The sequence below is a fragment of the Mastigoproctus giganteus genome, chromosome 11 (genome assembly GCF_048544385.1).
Source record: "Mastigoproctus giganteus isolate SK-2022 chromosome 11, ASM4854438v1, whole genome shotgun sequence".
NCBI lineage: Eukaryota > Metazoa > Arthropoda > Arachnida > Uropygi > Thelyphonidae > Mastigoproctus > Mastigoproctus giganteus.
In genome coordinates, this window is record NC_143585.1 from 32,973,589 (window position 1) to 32,988,728 (window position 15,140).

Genomic DNA, 15,140 nt, shown 5'->3' on the forward strand with positions numbered 1-15,140 from the left:
AATGCTTCCCACTTAGAATTTGCTGTTGGTAACATCGCCAGTTGATCCCACTGTACAGAATTTAAAAACTTTCTGAGACCACTGTACTCACCTTTACGGAAGCAAAAATCCTTTCCTTTACCTCTGATGGTAATTAAATCTTTAAGTAAATCCCACATCAGTACACTGTGATCACTGCCACTTAGAATTGTTCCTGCTATGAAAGTTGTTTTTATTTTCTCTGCATTCTTTCTAATCCTCGGTTGCCTCATTTAGGGCTGTAGCATGTGCAATATCACATGGTCTTTCATTTCACTCAAAGCGTTTCAAAATTTCGTATTTTTTCCCTATCGATAGAGGCGGACTGACCATAAGCCTTACCGGGGAAACCCTGGTGGGCCAGGAGCCAGTGTGATTTTGGCCATAAACCATAGTATGAGGCCACTATAAATTTTCCCGGGTAAGAATTTTTGACCCAGTCCGCCTCTGTTTATCGATATTGCTTTTCTTTTTCTCTCTGAATCTGCAGTCTTCACCAGGACACTTCCTTTTCACACCTTTTAAGTATTTTATTCATTTTTAGGGAATAAAGCACAATTACAAAATGAGGAGGCAAGCTTGATACACATAAACAAAGCTGTGCGCATGTAGCAACTGAATAAACAACACCGTAAAGGCAGAGATACAATATTAACATTTCACATTTTACTAAAAGGTACTTGAGGTTGTCACAGACATTCTCTCAGATATGCCAGACAAGCTGTACTTGCTACCTGGGAGTCTAAAATGCTGATGGAACTGATATTCGGGTGACACTCAAGTCAAGTGGACCCAATTTCGGCAAAGTCTGGACGGTCTGTGACCCAAATCCTCTGCTTGCACCTTCACGATGGTGGGACTGTTAGTAATCCTGGGAATAACCTCCATGCACAAGTACATGGTGGGTGACCACCCAGGTGTGAACCAATGTAAGCAGGGGTCGAGGTGTGGCGCCCACATCATGGAGGAACGCCGCCCCCTCTATGTTACCAGGTAGTACTAGGTGGTAGATGACTCTCATCAACCGGTGAAATACCACCACTTTGCTTATTGGAGGCTTGAAGTGGTGAAACCCACGTTTAGTCTCTAGAGCTAAGTTCCGGACAACCCTTCCCTATCTCTTCCATCACGCAGTATGATTGATGACTTTTGAGGTTATGATGAACGTCGTGGCGAGATCCAATATTCCTTACATTTCGAGGGTACAGCTCTAAAATGGTGTTCGCAGACCGGCCGCTAGTTAGTACACCGGACTGAACCTATTGGTAACTCTCTAGGAAGCATCCGGATCAGCTAGTGTATAATCTTGCTACCTCTACTCTGCCAGATAGTGACTGGAGGGAGTCCAAGTAGTGTGTGTGAGGGGAGCATTGTCAAGGCCACGTTATGTGAAGGATCTGGGTATGTTTTTACCACATGTACGCCATATCCAAAAATTTCATTACTTCATACAGCATGTCCCACCTACTTTTTCTTACTATTGAATACACCATGAATTGTCAAACTAATAGAGCAAGCTTATCTGCGAAAAGATCTAAACCTCCCGAGGACTTCCTAATTCATTTCACAAATATACGTGGTCTCAATTCTAATCTCAACGATGTCCATTTCCACTTGCAGTCTGCCAAACCCCATGTACTTTTTCTGACAGAATCTCAGTTATCGGTTGATTGATCTACTGCTCATCTCAGATGCCCAAATTATTCGCTGTATGATTCCTTTCACCTCAAAGGTAGTACTTGTGCATATGTCTGTTCTGATATGCCGTCAGACTTGGCAATTTGGAATCTAATCTCTTTGATCTTCTCTGGCTTAAAATCTCTCTACCTCATTGTGTCAAATTCATCAGTTGTCTCTACCGTTCTCCCAAATCCACTAATCACTTCGAGCTCTTTGACTTCCTCTCTTTGCAACTTGACTTTCTCCAGTCCAACTTTCCTAACAGTGAAGTAATTTTCCTTGGTGATTTTAATGTTCACAACTCCAGCTGGCTTCCGTTTGCTGGTCACAATGACCCAGCAGGTCGAGATGCTGAGGCTTTTGCAATTACTAATGACCTAGCACAAATTGTTCATTTACCTACAAGAATACCGGACAATCCTAATCATACAGCCAATACGCTTGATCTTTTTCTCACAAACAATCCTTTTAAGTACACGGTCGAAGTGAGAGATCCTTTAGGCACTTCAGATCACAACTTGGTGATTGTCTCTTCTCCAGTGGCACCTTTATCTCATGGCTATTCCCAACCTCGTGTTGTTTGGCATTACTAGAATGCAAAATGGGATGACCTGCGAGATTTCTTTTCTTCTTTTCCTTCGTCGGATTACTGTTTCAAAAGTTCTGATGTCAATGTTTGCTCAGATTGTGTCAGTGAAATTATTCTTGCAGAAATGGAATCCCTTATCCCACACTCCACTTTAAAATCTCGTCCTTTATGTAAACCTTGGTTTTCCAATAAATGTGCTAAGGCTGTCCAAGAGAAGAATGTTGCATATCGTAATTGGCTTGTTTCTAATTCTTCAGTTTCATTTTCTGCCTACACCAAAGCTCGCAACAGTTGTAAAGCAGTTATTAATCAGTCCAAACTAGAGTTTCAACAGGCTAAGAGTAGAAAACTTGCTTCTTGCCCTAATGGTAGCCGAGCATTCTGGTCTCTTGCCAAAGCTATTGGCTGCAACTTTTGCCCATCTCTGCTCCCACCTCTGTCCAAACCAGATGGTTCTGTTGTCACTTCAGCCAAGGATAAAGCTGACCTGCTAGCATCCCATTTTTCTTCCAGCTCATGTATTTATGATCTTGGTAAAACACCTCGCACCATTCCCAACATGCTCCATTCAATGCCTCCTGTGGTCTTCCGTCAAAAGGATATCAGAAGAATTCTGATGGATCTTGATGCTAAGAAAGCTCCAGGTCCTGATGGTATTTCTCCACTTGTTCTCAAAACCTGTGCTCCTGAACTTACTCCTATTCTTTGCCGCTTTTTTCCCTTTCTTATTCCAAAGGTGTCCTTCTGCTTGGAAATTTGCTCATATCCAGCCAGTTACCAAAAAGGGTGACAAATCCCTCCCATCCAATTATCGTCCCATTGCAATTACTTCTACTCTCTCTAAAGTAATGGAGAAATCAATTAACTACCAACTCTTAAACTGCCTTGAAACCTTCCTTCTGATCAACGATCACCAGTATGGATTTCGTCAGTGTCGATCCACTGGAGATATTCTGACTTATGTTACCCATTTATGGACTAATTCAATGGAAAGATTTGGTGAAACACAAGTAGTTGCTCTTGACATCTAAAAGGCTTTTGATCGTGTTTGGCATAAAGGTCTTCTAAACAAGCTTCCATCTTATGGTTTGCCAACTGTTTTTAGTAATTGGTTATCCAGTTTTCTCTCTGATTGCTCACTGAGGGTGATGGTAGATGGCTCTCTGTCTTCAACTTCTCCACTAATGCCAGTTTCCCCCAAGGTTCAGTTCTTTCCCCCACTCTTTTCCTCTTGTATATCAATGACCTTCTTCCATTGACTGGAAATCCTATCCATAGTTTTGCCGATGATAGCACATTGCATTCAACTTTCCATTTTGAGAAACCTTGTCCTGCTCAATCAGTTTCAACTTCTAGAAAATCTGCTACCAATTCCTTAAATGCCGATCTTCAGGTAATTCTCCAGTGGGACAAAGACAACTTAGTTGATTTCAACCCTTCTAAAACTCAGTCTTGTCTTATGTCTCGCAAAAAGGATTCTTCTACTCCTATGCTTATCTTTAGTGACACTCCGATTTCTAGGCAAAATGATATATCTCTTTTGGGGATTACCCTGACTTCTAATCTCTCTTGGCACAAGCACATTAAAAATATTGCTTCCTCTGCATCTAAAAAACTTGGTTTCCTCTTTCGCTCTCGGGTTACTTTTCTTCCAAACAGCTGCTCACTCTGTATAAATCGCAAATCTGCCCTGCCATGGAATATTGTTCCCACATATGGGGTGGTGCCCCCAAAACCTCTCTCAGGCTTCTTGATTCCATTCAGAAGAGGGCAGTTAGGTTAATTAATGATTCGTCTCTAACAGAGTCTCTCCACTCGCTTTCTCATAGACGCACTGTTTCTGCTGCATGCCTCTTCTACAGATACTTCCATGGGCACTGTTCTTCTGAATTGGCTTCTATAATTCCTGCTCTCTCTTTCAAAACAGTCCGAACACATGCCGCCACCAGCCAACATCCATTTACTGGCCAACTTCAAACCCACAGAACCAACTTTTCATCTTCCTCATTTATTCATTCAACTGCCGTTTTCTGGAACAACCTTCCTTCATACGTATTTCCTGAAAATTACAATCTACAGAAGTTCAAGTCCAATGTCAACAAATATCTTCTTTCGTCTTCTTAACCTCAAACCCAAGCACGGTACTAAGTACTATAGGTTCTAATACCTCTCGTGTTTGGGGTTCACATAAAAAAAAAAAAAAAAAATTTTACTAAAGCAAATTTCTAGGGGTTACTACCATAAAACAATAAAAACAATTTCCAGTTGCATTTCTGCTAATGGAATCTGTTATAAACTGGTAGTAAATTCGATATAATTGCATTTGCAATTATACCAATAGCTGGAATTGTTGGTTTTTACGTTATTATGGTGAAATGTGTTTCCCCTTCACTGATATAAAAAACCAATTCATTTTCAGAATCTTCTCTTCATTCCTATCGTGTTGAGTTTGGTTGGGGTGATTCTGCGTTCCACTGCCATTTCTTGTAAACACAAAGGCGAATCGTGCATAAGCGAATTCAGTTCGTGTTATATAAGATATCATTCCCCTATTTATAAATTGTGTATGATCGAATTCGTGTAGTGTAAACACGTTATGCGAGGACTGACTGTACTTGGATTTCAATAAGGCTTTTGATAATGTTCCACATAAAAGACTGCTGTACAAACTGGAGTAATGTGGCATTAAGGAAAAGTTACTGCTGTGGATAATGGGATGGTTAAGTGGAAGTTGTTGCTGTTATTTGGTTTTGGAGCATTAGCAACTAAGGCCATATTGCTCTGGGGAAATGCGGTGGTCGTTCCCTGACCTTTCTGTATCCTCCATATTTGGTGGTCAAGGGCTGAAACCCCGGTCCAGGTTAAGTGGAAGAAGACAGGGTAGTTATCAATGGACACTGCTCTTTATGGACAAATGTTATTAGTGGAGTTCCCCAGGATTCAGTGCTGAGTCCATTGTTGATTTCAATATTTTTCAATGACACTGATGAAGGTATATCAGGCTTAACATCTAAGTTTGCAGATGATACAAAGGTTGGCAGGGCAGCTGATGACAGTAATCAGGGTGAGCTACTGCAGCAAGAACTTGGAAAATTGGGTTGATAGGCTGAGAAATGGCAGTTTAACATTGACAAATGGAAGGGTAGAAGTAACCCCAGAGTAACTTATCAACTGTACTACACTCAGGTTTGCAGTACATAGGTAGCAGACTGGACCACTTAACATAGATGGGTTGAGTATTGATCATCATGCTCAGGTAGCTAATAAACTGAATGAGTATTTTGCATCTACATTCACACATGAGGAGTTATTCAATGAGGGGAGTGCCAGAAGTTTATTAAACTCTAACAGGGAGCTAAGTATTGTGTAATAACTGAGAACAAAGTGGAGGAGAAAAATGTTGAAGTTAAGGAAGGCACCTGGGGAGGACAGGATCTATCCAGTTATATTAAAAGAGGCAGCAAAGGAAGTAAGCAAACTCTTAGCCATAATTATGAGAGCTTCTTTGGACTCAGGGGAGGTCCCCATGGACTGGAGATGTGCAAATGTATCACCAATTCACAAAGGGGATTCAAAAGATGACACAAGTAACTATTGGCCCATTCTGAGGTCGAGTCTGAGGTAGTCTGAGGTCGAGGGTTTCCTGTGCGGACGTGCCTTTCTGCCGCTCTTGGAATAGAGAAGTTTTTTCTGATTTATTTTCTGCTTTATTAGTTTAAATTGACATATTAACTTATTTCTAGAGTAGCTTTATATTCCTATTTACGGTACTTAAAGTTAAAATAACTTAGATAGAGATTTTGTAGGTATTACTTAGTATCGGAAAGGGTATCAAATCCACGTGTTTACCGTTCATAAACGGCCGCCATTGCTACGTGAAAATTAATCAGTAAAATCTATTAATCTTGTCGAACTTCATTGGCAATTAAATTGTAATTTTAACTATACATATAACCACTTAGGTTACGGAACATAAATAATTAGTAAAAATAAATAATTAATACATAACTTGATACAGAAGTTATATAAAGGGATTTCGTAGATAACACTCGTTACTGAAGCGCGATACAGCATATCCGGAATTCGATAGCATTAGCTTTGTATAGTATAGTGCATAATATAATATTGTCAATTAATCAGTACATCTATTAATCTTGTTAAACTTCATTGTCAATTAAATTGTACTTTTAACTATATATATATAACGACTTAGAGTACAAACGTAACAAATAATTAATACATACTTGATACGGAAGTTATATAAAGGGAACTCGTAGATAACACTCGATACCGAAAAATAAATATAGCGTTATAACTGTGTTAAGATACAAGTTTAAGGTTTTAATTTTGTTCTGAAATTGTAATTTTATTGACATTTAAATCGAAATCATGACTCTGACCAGAGCAGCAAAGCAAAAGGCTCAAGCTAATGGGAGTGCTGTGACTCAGGGGAGAACTGAGGGGGGCGGTTGCCCCCTGAATCACGGCCTTTTAAGATGCACTGTTTGCTTGATGTTTGCGGAGCAATCGGGTACGGGACATGATACTGCCATGGGGGATGTCTTCGTGTGTGCACGATGCAAGGAGTGCAAGGAAATTAGGCGACAACTCGGCGTTGTTATGGGCCTATATGAGACCTTGAAGGACAGGGTGGATGCCCTCGAAGGAAATAAATTGAGGGGCCCATCAAGCTCTCAGCTGCCCACATCAACACCAGAGCTTGGACTTGGTCATCTTGCAACACAGAGGCAACCACCAAGGCAGAATGCGCTGGTCCAACAGGAACTAGTAGTTGTTGGTGACTCAATTGTCAGGGAAACGGGGAACATGCTTTGTAAAAAGGATATGTGGAACAGGACCAGGGTATGTCTGCCAGGGGCAAAGGTTGATGACGTTGTAGAGCAGATATCATCTTTTAAGGGCACAAAAGGTGATATAGTTGTACACGTTGGCACTAATGATATTAAGAGTAGGAGACCAGCGGAATTACTTAACAAGTACAGGTCACTGTTGAAAAAAAGCCGTGAAGTAGGGTTGAATTTGAAAGTGTCTGCAATTCTGCCCAGACACGATAGGAGGGAGTATATGATGAGAGCCTTGTCGATCAATTCGGCCCTGGAAAGATTGTGCAAGGCTGAAGGGGTAGAATTTTTTTCAGCCTGGACTGTACTTGTTAACAGGAGAGATTGCTTCTACAGGGATGGGATACACTTAAATAGAAAGGGTGCAAGAATATTTGCTGATGCTATCGAGGCAGTGTTAGGTGGGTCGGAAAACTGCTAGCTTGGGGGGAGACAAAGACTAATGGATTAACAGTAGCCACGGGCAGAGGTGAAAGAGATTCTTGCACTGCTTCTATTGGAATGAGCAGAAGCCTGAAAAACAAGATGCAGGATATTTCAGAGACTGCTGGAAGTCATTGTGGTACAAGTAAACACATGGGTTGTGTTAGGGTAGCTAAGAATAGAAACAGGTGCATGTATACTTGCGTGTACACTAATGCTAGGAGTTTAGTAAATAAATTTGATGAATTTGAGGTATTACTCAAAACATCAAAGGCAGATATTGTTGGGATATCAGAGACGTGGTGTCACACAGATATAAGGAATGCAGAACTGGAATTTGGGGAGTACAACGTCTACAGAAAGGATAGACAGGATAGGAAGGGAGGAGGGGTTATGCTATTAGTTAAAAAACACATAAAATCCAAGGAAGTGAAGCCAGTTGACATCGCTGGACAGTGCAGTGTTGAGTCAGTTTGGTGTGACATAAGCATAGGTAAATCAAAATTGAGAGTAGGAGTGTGCTATAGGCCTAATGACTCTGATGAGTATAATAAGATACTGTACAGGGAAATAGAATGGGCCAGTAAATCAGAGAGTCTTATAATGGGGGATTTTAATTTCCCAGATATTGACTGGAATTTGTGGGTTGGTCACTCACACACTAGCAAGGCTTTTGTAGATTTATTGGATGATTGTTTTCTACACCAGCATGTTCGGGAGGCAACTAGAGGGAGTAATACTCTTGATCTGATTATCAGTAGTGATTCTTCATGCATTAGGAATCTGCAGATAAATGAACCACTGGGTGGCAGTGATCACAGTGTGCTGAAGTGGGATTTACTCAAGGAGGTAACTACCATCAGAGGTAAAGGGAAGGGTTTTTGCTTTCGTAAAGGCGACTATGCTGGTCTGAGACAGTATTTAAATTCTATACAGTGGGACCAACTGATGATGTTACCAACAGCAAATTCAAAATGGGAAGCATTCAAGGAACTAATCTTGGAAGCTACCAGGCTTTACATACCAACCAAGAAATATTGTTCAAGGTTCAGGCCTAAATGGTTGTCAGATGAACTAATGAGACATATGGCAGAGAAGAAAAATGCATGGGATACATACAAATTAATGGGTGACGTGGAAGCCTATGATAGATATAAGTTGGTCTGTAACCAAGTCACAAAGGAGATTAGGCAGGCAAAGGCAGATTATGAGAAATCCTTGGCAAAGGATGCAAAGAAAAACAGAAAAGAGTTCTTTACCTATTTAAACTCAAGAAGGAAAGGGATGAATCAGATTGGTCCACTGGATGTTGATGGTTCAACAGTTGAGGATCCAGCTCAGGTGGCTAACAATCTAAACGAGTATTTTGCATCTACATTCACACATGAGGAGTTATTCAGGAAGGGGAATGTCGTAGGTGAAGTAAACATTGGCAGTGAGCTAGATGATTTTCTAATAACTGAGAGGAAAGTGGAGGAGAAATTGTTGAGGATAAACATAAAAAAGGCACCCGGGGTGGATGGGATCTATCCAGTTATATTAAAGGAGGCAGCAAAGGAAGTAAGCAAACCCCTAGCCATAATTATGAGAGCTTCTTTGGACTCAGGGGAGGTACCCATGGACTGGAGATGTGCAAATGTAACCCCAATTCACAAAGGAGGATCAAAGGCTGACACAAGTAATTATAGACCTGTTAGTTTAACTTCGGTTCCAGGAAAATTAATGGAGGCACTGGTTAAAGAAGCACTGCAGGATCATCTGGACAAGAATTCAGTTATAGCTCAGACAAAGCATGGGTTTGTTAAGGGCAGGTCTTGTCTGACCAATTTGATTGGATACTATGATGTAGTCACAAAAGAACTGGATGCAGGGAATAACTTTGATATTATATATTTGGATCTTAGAAAGGCTTTTGATACTGTTGCGCATGGAAGACTGCTGCACAAATTGGAGAAGTGTGGCATTCGAGGCAAATTGCTGCTATGGATAAAGGGATGGTTGAGTGGCAGAAGACAGAGTGGTAATCAATGGACACTGCTCAACGTGGACTAATGTTATTAGTGGAGTTCCTCAGGGTTCAGTGTTGGGTCCATTGTTGTTTTCTGTATTTATAAATGATATTGATGATGGTGTATCAAGCTTAATGTCCAAGTTTGCAGACGATACAAAGGTTGGCAGGGTTGTTAAGGACACTACTGATACTATGCTGCTGCAACAGGATCTGGAAAGGTTGAGCAGATGGGCTGAGAGGTGGCAAATGAAGTTTAACATTGACAAATGTAAAGTACTACATATGGGAAACAGTAACCCCAGATCAACGTATCAACTCTGTGATACTACGCTGACAGTGGTAGAGAATGAAAGGGACTTGGGGGTGGTTGTGCAGGCAGATATGAAGTTCTCTGAGCAGTGCAGACGGGCTGCAAGAGTAGCTCATGGAGTATTGTCAATGATATACAGGAATTTTTCTAGCAGGGACAGGGATGTGATTATTCCCTTGTATAAGGCATTGGTCAGGCCACACCTTGAGTACTGTATACAGGTCTGGAGGCCTCATTTCAAGAAGGATGTAGAGCTGCTGGAACGAGTACAGAGAAGGGCAACAAGATTAGTGAATGGAACAAAGGGTTGCTCTTACGAAGAAAGGCTTAAGTTTTGCAAATTACAGAGCCTGGAGACTAGGCATCGCCGAGGTGATCTGATAGAGGTGTACAAGGCTTTGAATGGCTTGAGCATGCTCAATGCCGATGGAATTCTTCCTCTTACTCAGAATAATCACCTGAGAGGGCATAAATTCAAATTGAGGAAGGACGGATGTCGGATAGATGTGCGGAAATTCGCCTTTAGCCAGCGGGCAGTTGGTTTGTGGAATAGACTTCCATCGCTTGTTGTTGATGATAGCCTAAACAAATTTAAGGCTCAGCTGGACAGGTATTTCGAACGAATTGAGGGGTGAAATGGGAGTAGTGGTTGTTTTTTTTTTGTTTTTTTTTTGGCTGATGCTGAATAAGCTTGCTTTCTTGCATCATATGCCTCTACTAATGCTAATGCTAATTAGTTTAACTTGTGTTCCAGTGAAAATAATGGAATCACTGGTTAAAGAAGCATTGCAGGATTATCTATACAAGATTGCAGTAATAGTTAAGACAACATGGGTTAGTTAAAGGGAGGTCTCATCTGACCAATTTGATTGGATACTATGATGTGGTCACAAAGGAAATGAATGCCAAAAATAATTTTGATATCATATACTTGGATTTCAAGAAAGCTTTTGATACTGTTGCACATGAAAGACAGTTGTACAAATTGGAGAGGTATGGCATTAAGGGTAAGTTGCTACAATGGATAAAAGGACGGTTGAGTGAGAGATGACAGAGGACACTGCTCTTCAATCAATGGACACTGATCTTCATGGACAAATGTTATTAGTTGAGTTCCCCGGGGTTCGGTGTTGGGCCCATTGTTGTTTTGTATATTTATCAATGATATTGATGAAGATATATCGGGTTTAATGTCCATGTTTGCAGATGATACAAAGGTTGGCAGGGTAATTAAAGACAGTAAAGACAGTACGCTACTCCAATTGGATCTAGATAAGTTGAAAAAATGGGCTGAGAAGTGGCAACTGAAGTGTCATATTGACAAATGCAAAGTACTGCATATGGGTAGCAATAATCGAAGAGAAACGTACCAACTCTATGGTACTACACTCGGGGAGGTGGAAAGCGAAAAAGACCTGGGGATAATTGTGCAGTTAAATTTGAAGTTCGTTCAGCAGTGCAGATGGGCTGCCAGGGGCGGTCATGGAGTCTTGTCGATGATATATAGGAATTTTGCTAGCAGGGACAGGGAGGTGATTATCCCGTTATACAAGGCAATGGTCAGGCCACACCGAGAAGCCTCAATTTGGGAAGGATATAGAGTTGCTAGAACGAGTACAAAGAAGGGCAAGAAGATTGGTGAGGGGAACAAAGGGGCGCACTTAAAAAGAAAGGCTTAAGTTCTGCAAATTGCAACACCTGGAGAGTAGGCACCTGTGAGGTGATCTGATTGAGGTGTGTAAGGCCTTGAATGGGTTCAGCAAGATGACTGCTGATGGGATTCTTCCTCTTGCTCAGACTAAGAACCTCTGGGGCACAGTTTCAAATTGAGGAAAGTTAGTTGTAGAATAGATGTGCGGAAATTTGCCTTTAGCCAGCGAGTAGTTGGTTGGTGGAACAGGCTTCCATGTTTTGTTGTGGAAGTAATAGCCTATAGAATGAAGGGGTGAAATGGGAGTTTTTTTTTTTTTTTTTTTTTTTTGGTTGATGTTGCATAAACTCGTTTTTTTGCATCGTATGCCTCTACTAATGCTAATGTTGAGTTTTAGAAGGATTGAAATCAACTAAGTTGTCTTTGCCCCACTGGAGAATTACCTGGAGATCGTCATTTAAGAAATTGGTAGCGGATATTCGAGAAGTTGAAGCTGATTGAGCAGAGCAAGTTTTCTCAAAATGGAAAGTGGAATGCAATGTGCTATCATTGGAAAAACTATGGATAAGATTTCCAGTCAATGGAAGAAGGTCATTAATACACAAGAGGAAAAAGAGTGGGGGAAAGAACTGAACCTTGGGGGACACCAGCATTAGTGGAGTTAGAATAAGTTAGAAGACAGAGCCACCTACCATCACCCTCAGTGAGCGATCAGAGAGAAATCTGGATAACCAATTACAAAAACAGTCGGCAAACCATAAGATGGAAGCTTGTTTAGAAGACCTTTATGCCAAACATGATCGAAAGCCACTGAAATGTCAAGAGCAACTGCTTTAGTTTCACCAAACGTTTCCATTGAATTTGTCGATAAATGAGTAACATAAGCCAGAATATCACCAGTGGATCAACACTGACGGAATCCGTAGTGGCGATCGTTGATCAGACGGAAGGTCTCCGTGTACTTAGAAGGGTTGTTTGTGAGAAAAAGATCAAGTGTGTTGGCTGTATGATTAGGATTGTCCAGTATTCTTGTAGGTAAATGAACAATCTGTTCTAGGTCATTAGTAATTGCAAAAGCCTCAGCATCTCGACCTGCTGGGTCGGTGTGACTAGAAAACGGAAGCCAGCTAGAGTTGCGAACATTAAAATCACCAAGGAAAATTACCTCGCTATTAGGAGAGTTGGAATGGAAAAAGTCAAGTGCAAAGAGAGGAAGTCAAAGAGCTCCAAGTGATTAGTGGAGTTGGGAGAACGGTAGAGACAACAGATGAATTTGACATAATGAGGTAGAGAGATTTTAAGCCAGAGAAGATCGAAAAGAGGAGATTCCAAATTACCAAGTCTCTGACAGGGAATATCGGAGAGGATATATGCACAAGTACCACCTTCGAGGTGAAAGGAATCATACAGCGAATAATTTGAGCAACTGAGATGAGCAGTAGTTTCAACTGATAACTGAGATATTCGTAATAACTGCACAATCCTACACCAACCTTTATTAAATAAAATAAATAAATAGCATTGTGAATTATTATATATTAAAATAATGATGCAAATAAATGAAATAAATAGAATGATATAATTCCAATGAATAAAACTGATAAAAAGGTAACTGTCTATACAATAAAATATGAAATTTTAAACTGCAATGAATAAATTACAATAAACAATGTACATAAAACACAGGATAATAAAAACCTATAAAAGCGCTAAAACACCGTAGCTTTCAGAGGCATCTGCCTCCTTTTTCACTATTGAAAAAGGAGGCAGATGCCTATAGGTTCGGTCCCGTATACTAACTAGTGACCAGCCTGCGAACACCGTTTTACAGCTGTACCTTCGAAATATAAGGAAAATTGGATCTCGCCATGATGTCCATTATAACCTCAAAAGTCATCAGTCATACTGCATGATGGAAAAGATTGGGAAGGGTTGACCGGAACTTAGCTCTGGAAACTAAACACGGGTTCCACCACTTCACTTGTTGGCGTATAGTTATGAATCATTCCTTCCTGAATCCTCTGTACTCTTCTGTTTTGTATAAATTCAATAAACAAGCTTATTTTTTAATGTTGGTTTGAAAACTAATTATTGCTTTTTTCCCTTCAAAATTGTAATGTTCTGTAAAATGTGTGCATTTATATTTGGGATTAACATAACAGAATTTCAAAAGTTAGTTTTCTTTTATGTTATTGAAATTTTTTCACCAGTATAATTGTAGGACAGGTGTAAGAAGGTTTGATTTTAGTCAAAGTGCCATTTACTGCAGGAGCAAATTTTGCCATTGCATTGTTAAATGGCCCAATGGATGTTTCTATTTCCCAAAATCAATTTCAAAATCCGTCATATTCAAAAATGTGGATTACATCCCAATATTAAGTAGAATTTACATCTTCATGTCTATGTTATTCAGCAATCTCTGTATTGAAACCCATAGTCACATCAACATTTGGAAAGTTCAAGCTAGAGAATCATAGGAAGCAAATTGCCTATGCTTGAATCTCAACAAGATCAAAACTTTCAAAAATTCTTCCCATATAACACCATATATTTCTGTGATGATCTCAATCAAGCTGAATCTTAGAAGCTGGACGTATTTATATAGAACAGACAAAGTATCATCTCCTTCAACTGAATTCATCACCCATCTATTTTAGTGATGAATGAACTAATAAACTAACCTTAATAAGTTTAGGTTGATGACTATGTATTATCTGTTTGACAATTTTTATTAAAAATGTATGGCTATTTATTTCTAATCTTGGTACTTAGCAATATTTTAACTAACCCATTGTAAATCCCTTTGGCCTCTGTTCACAAGATCACTGTAACTGTATCTTCTTCTTACAAGTTCAATAAATTTATTTTAAATATTTTTAAGTTTTTAAAGCATCATCTCAACTCTAAAGGATTTATAAAGAATTAAAAAATAAGGGAGGTTAAGCAAAATGATGTGGACATTCAGCAAAACTTACCTCTGGTCTTTCAGAAGAGAAGATACATCTTGTGAAATATCTCCAACAACTTTCCTGTCCTTTGTATCATATAACCTCAACCGTCCAGAAATATTACCATAGAGGAGCTAAAATTTAAAGATTTCTCAATCTTTATATAATAAGAGAAAACCTGCCAAAACATTTATCTTTAAAAAAAAAGTCCTATTCAGAGTTCACTATCATTTGTTATACTAATCCCATGTCCATTGGTGGAAAATGGAAATGGTACAACATGTTACTGAAAATGTAAAGTCACAAGCCATGAGAAATTATATAAGAAATGTTTATAACTAGAATGAAATATTAAAGATAGGGAAGGCTGAAGTAAGCCACTCTAGAGGTCTGAATGAAATAGTGAAGTAAAAACTAAGGTAAGATACATAAATACCCTAATATAAAGCTAATACATCTCATGACAAAGTGGGGCTATCCTATCTTATTCCCAATGTCCCCAATGCCAATTTATCATGGCTATTGGTAATGGGCAGTTTGAGAAAGGCAAATCTGTAATACTTGTTTCTACTCATTGCACATGAAAAAGAACCTGGTACAGGGTTTGTAACACGATGCTCATTTCTTAAAATTATTTATTGTAGTGTA

At 39.6% G+C, this 15,140-nt stretch overlaps 1 protein-coding gene across 3 annotated transcripts in view; it reads right to left on the reverse strand.

Moving 5' to 3' along the window:
* The window catches only part of LOC150077873 (WD repeat-containing protein 91), a 217,373-nt gene that overhangs the window by 85,923 nt on the left and 116,310 nt on the right, over positions 1 to 15,140 (reverse strand). For all 3 annotated transcript variants that reach the window (XM_090384218.1, XM_090384217.1, XM_090384216.1), the window contains exon 12: positions 14,520 to 14,626. In XM_090384218.1, coding sequence (XP_090240344.1) covers positions 14,520 to 14,626 — 107 coding nt within the window. The remainder of the gene's footprint in view (positions 1 to 14,519; positions 14,627 to 15,140) is intronic.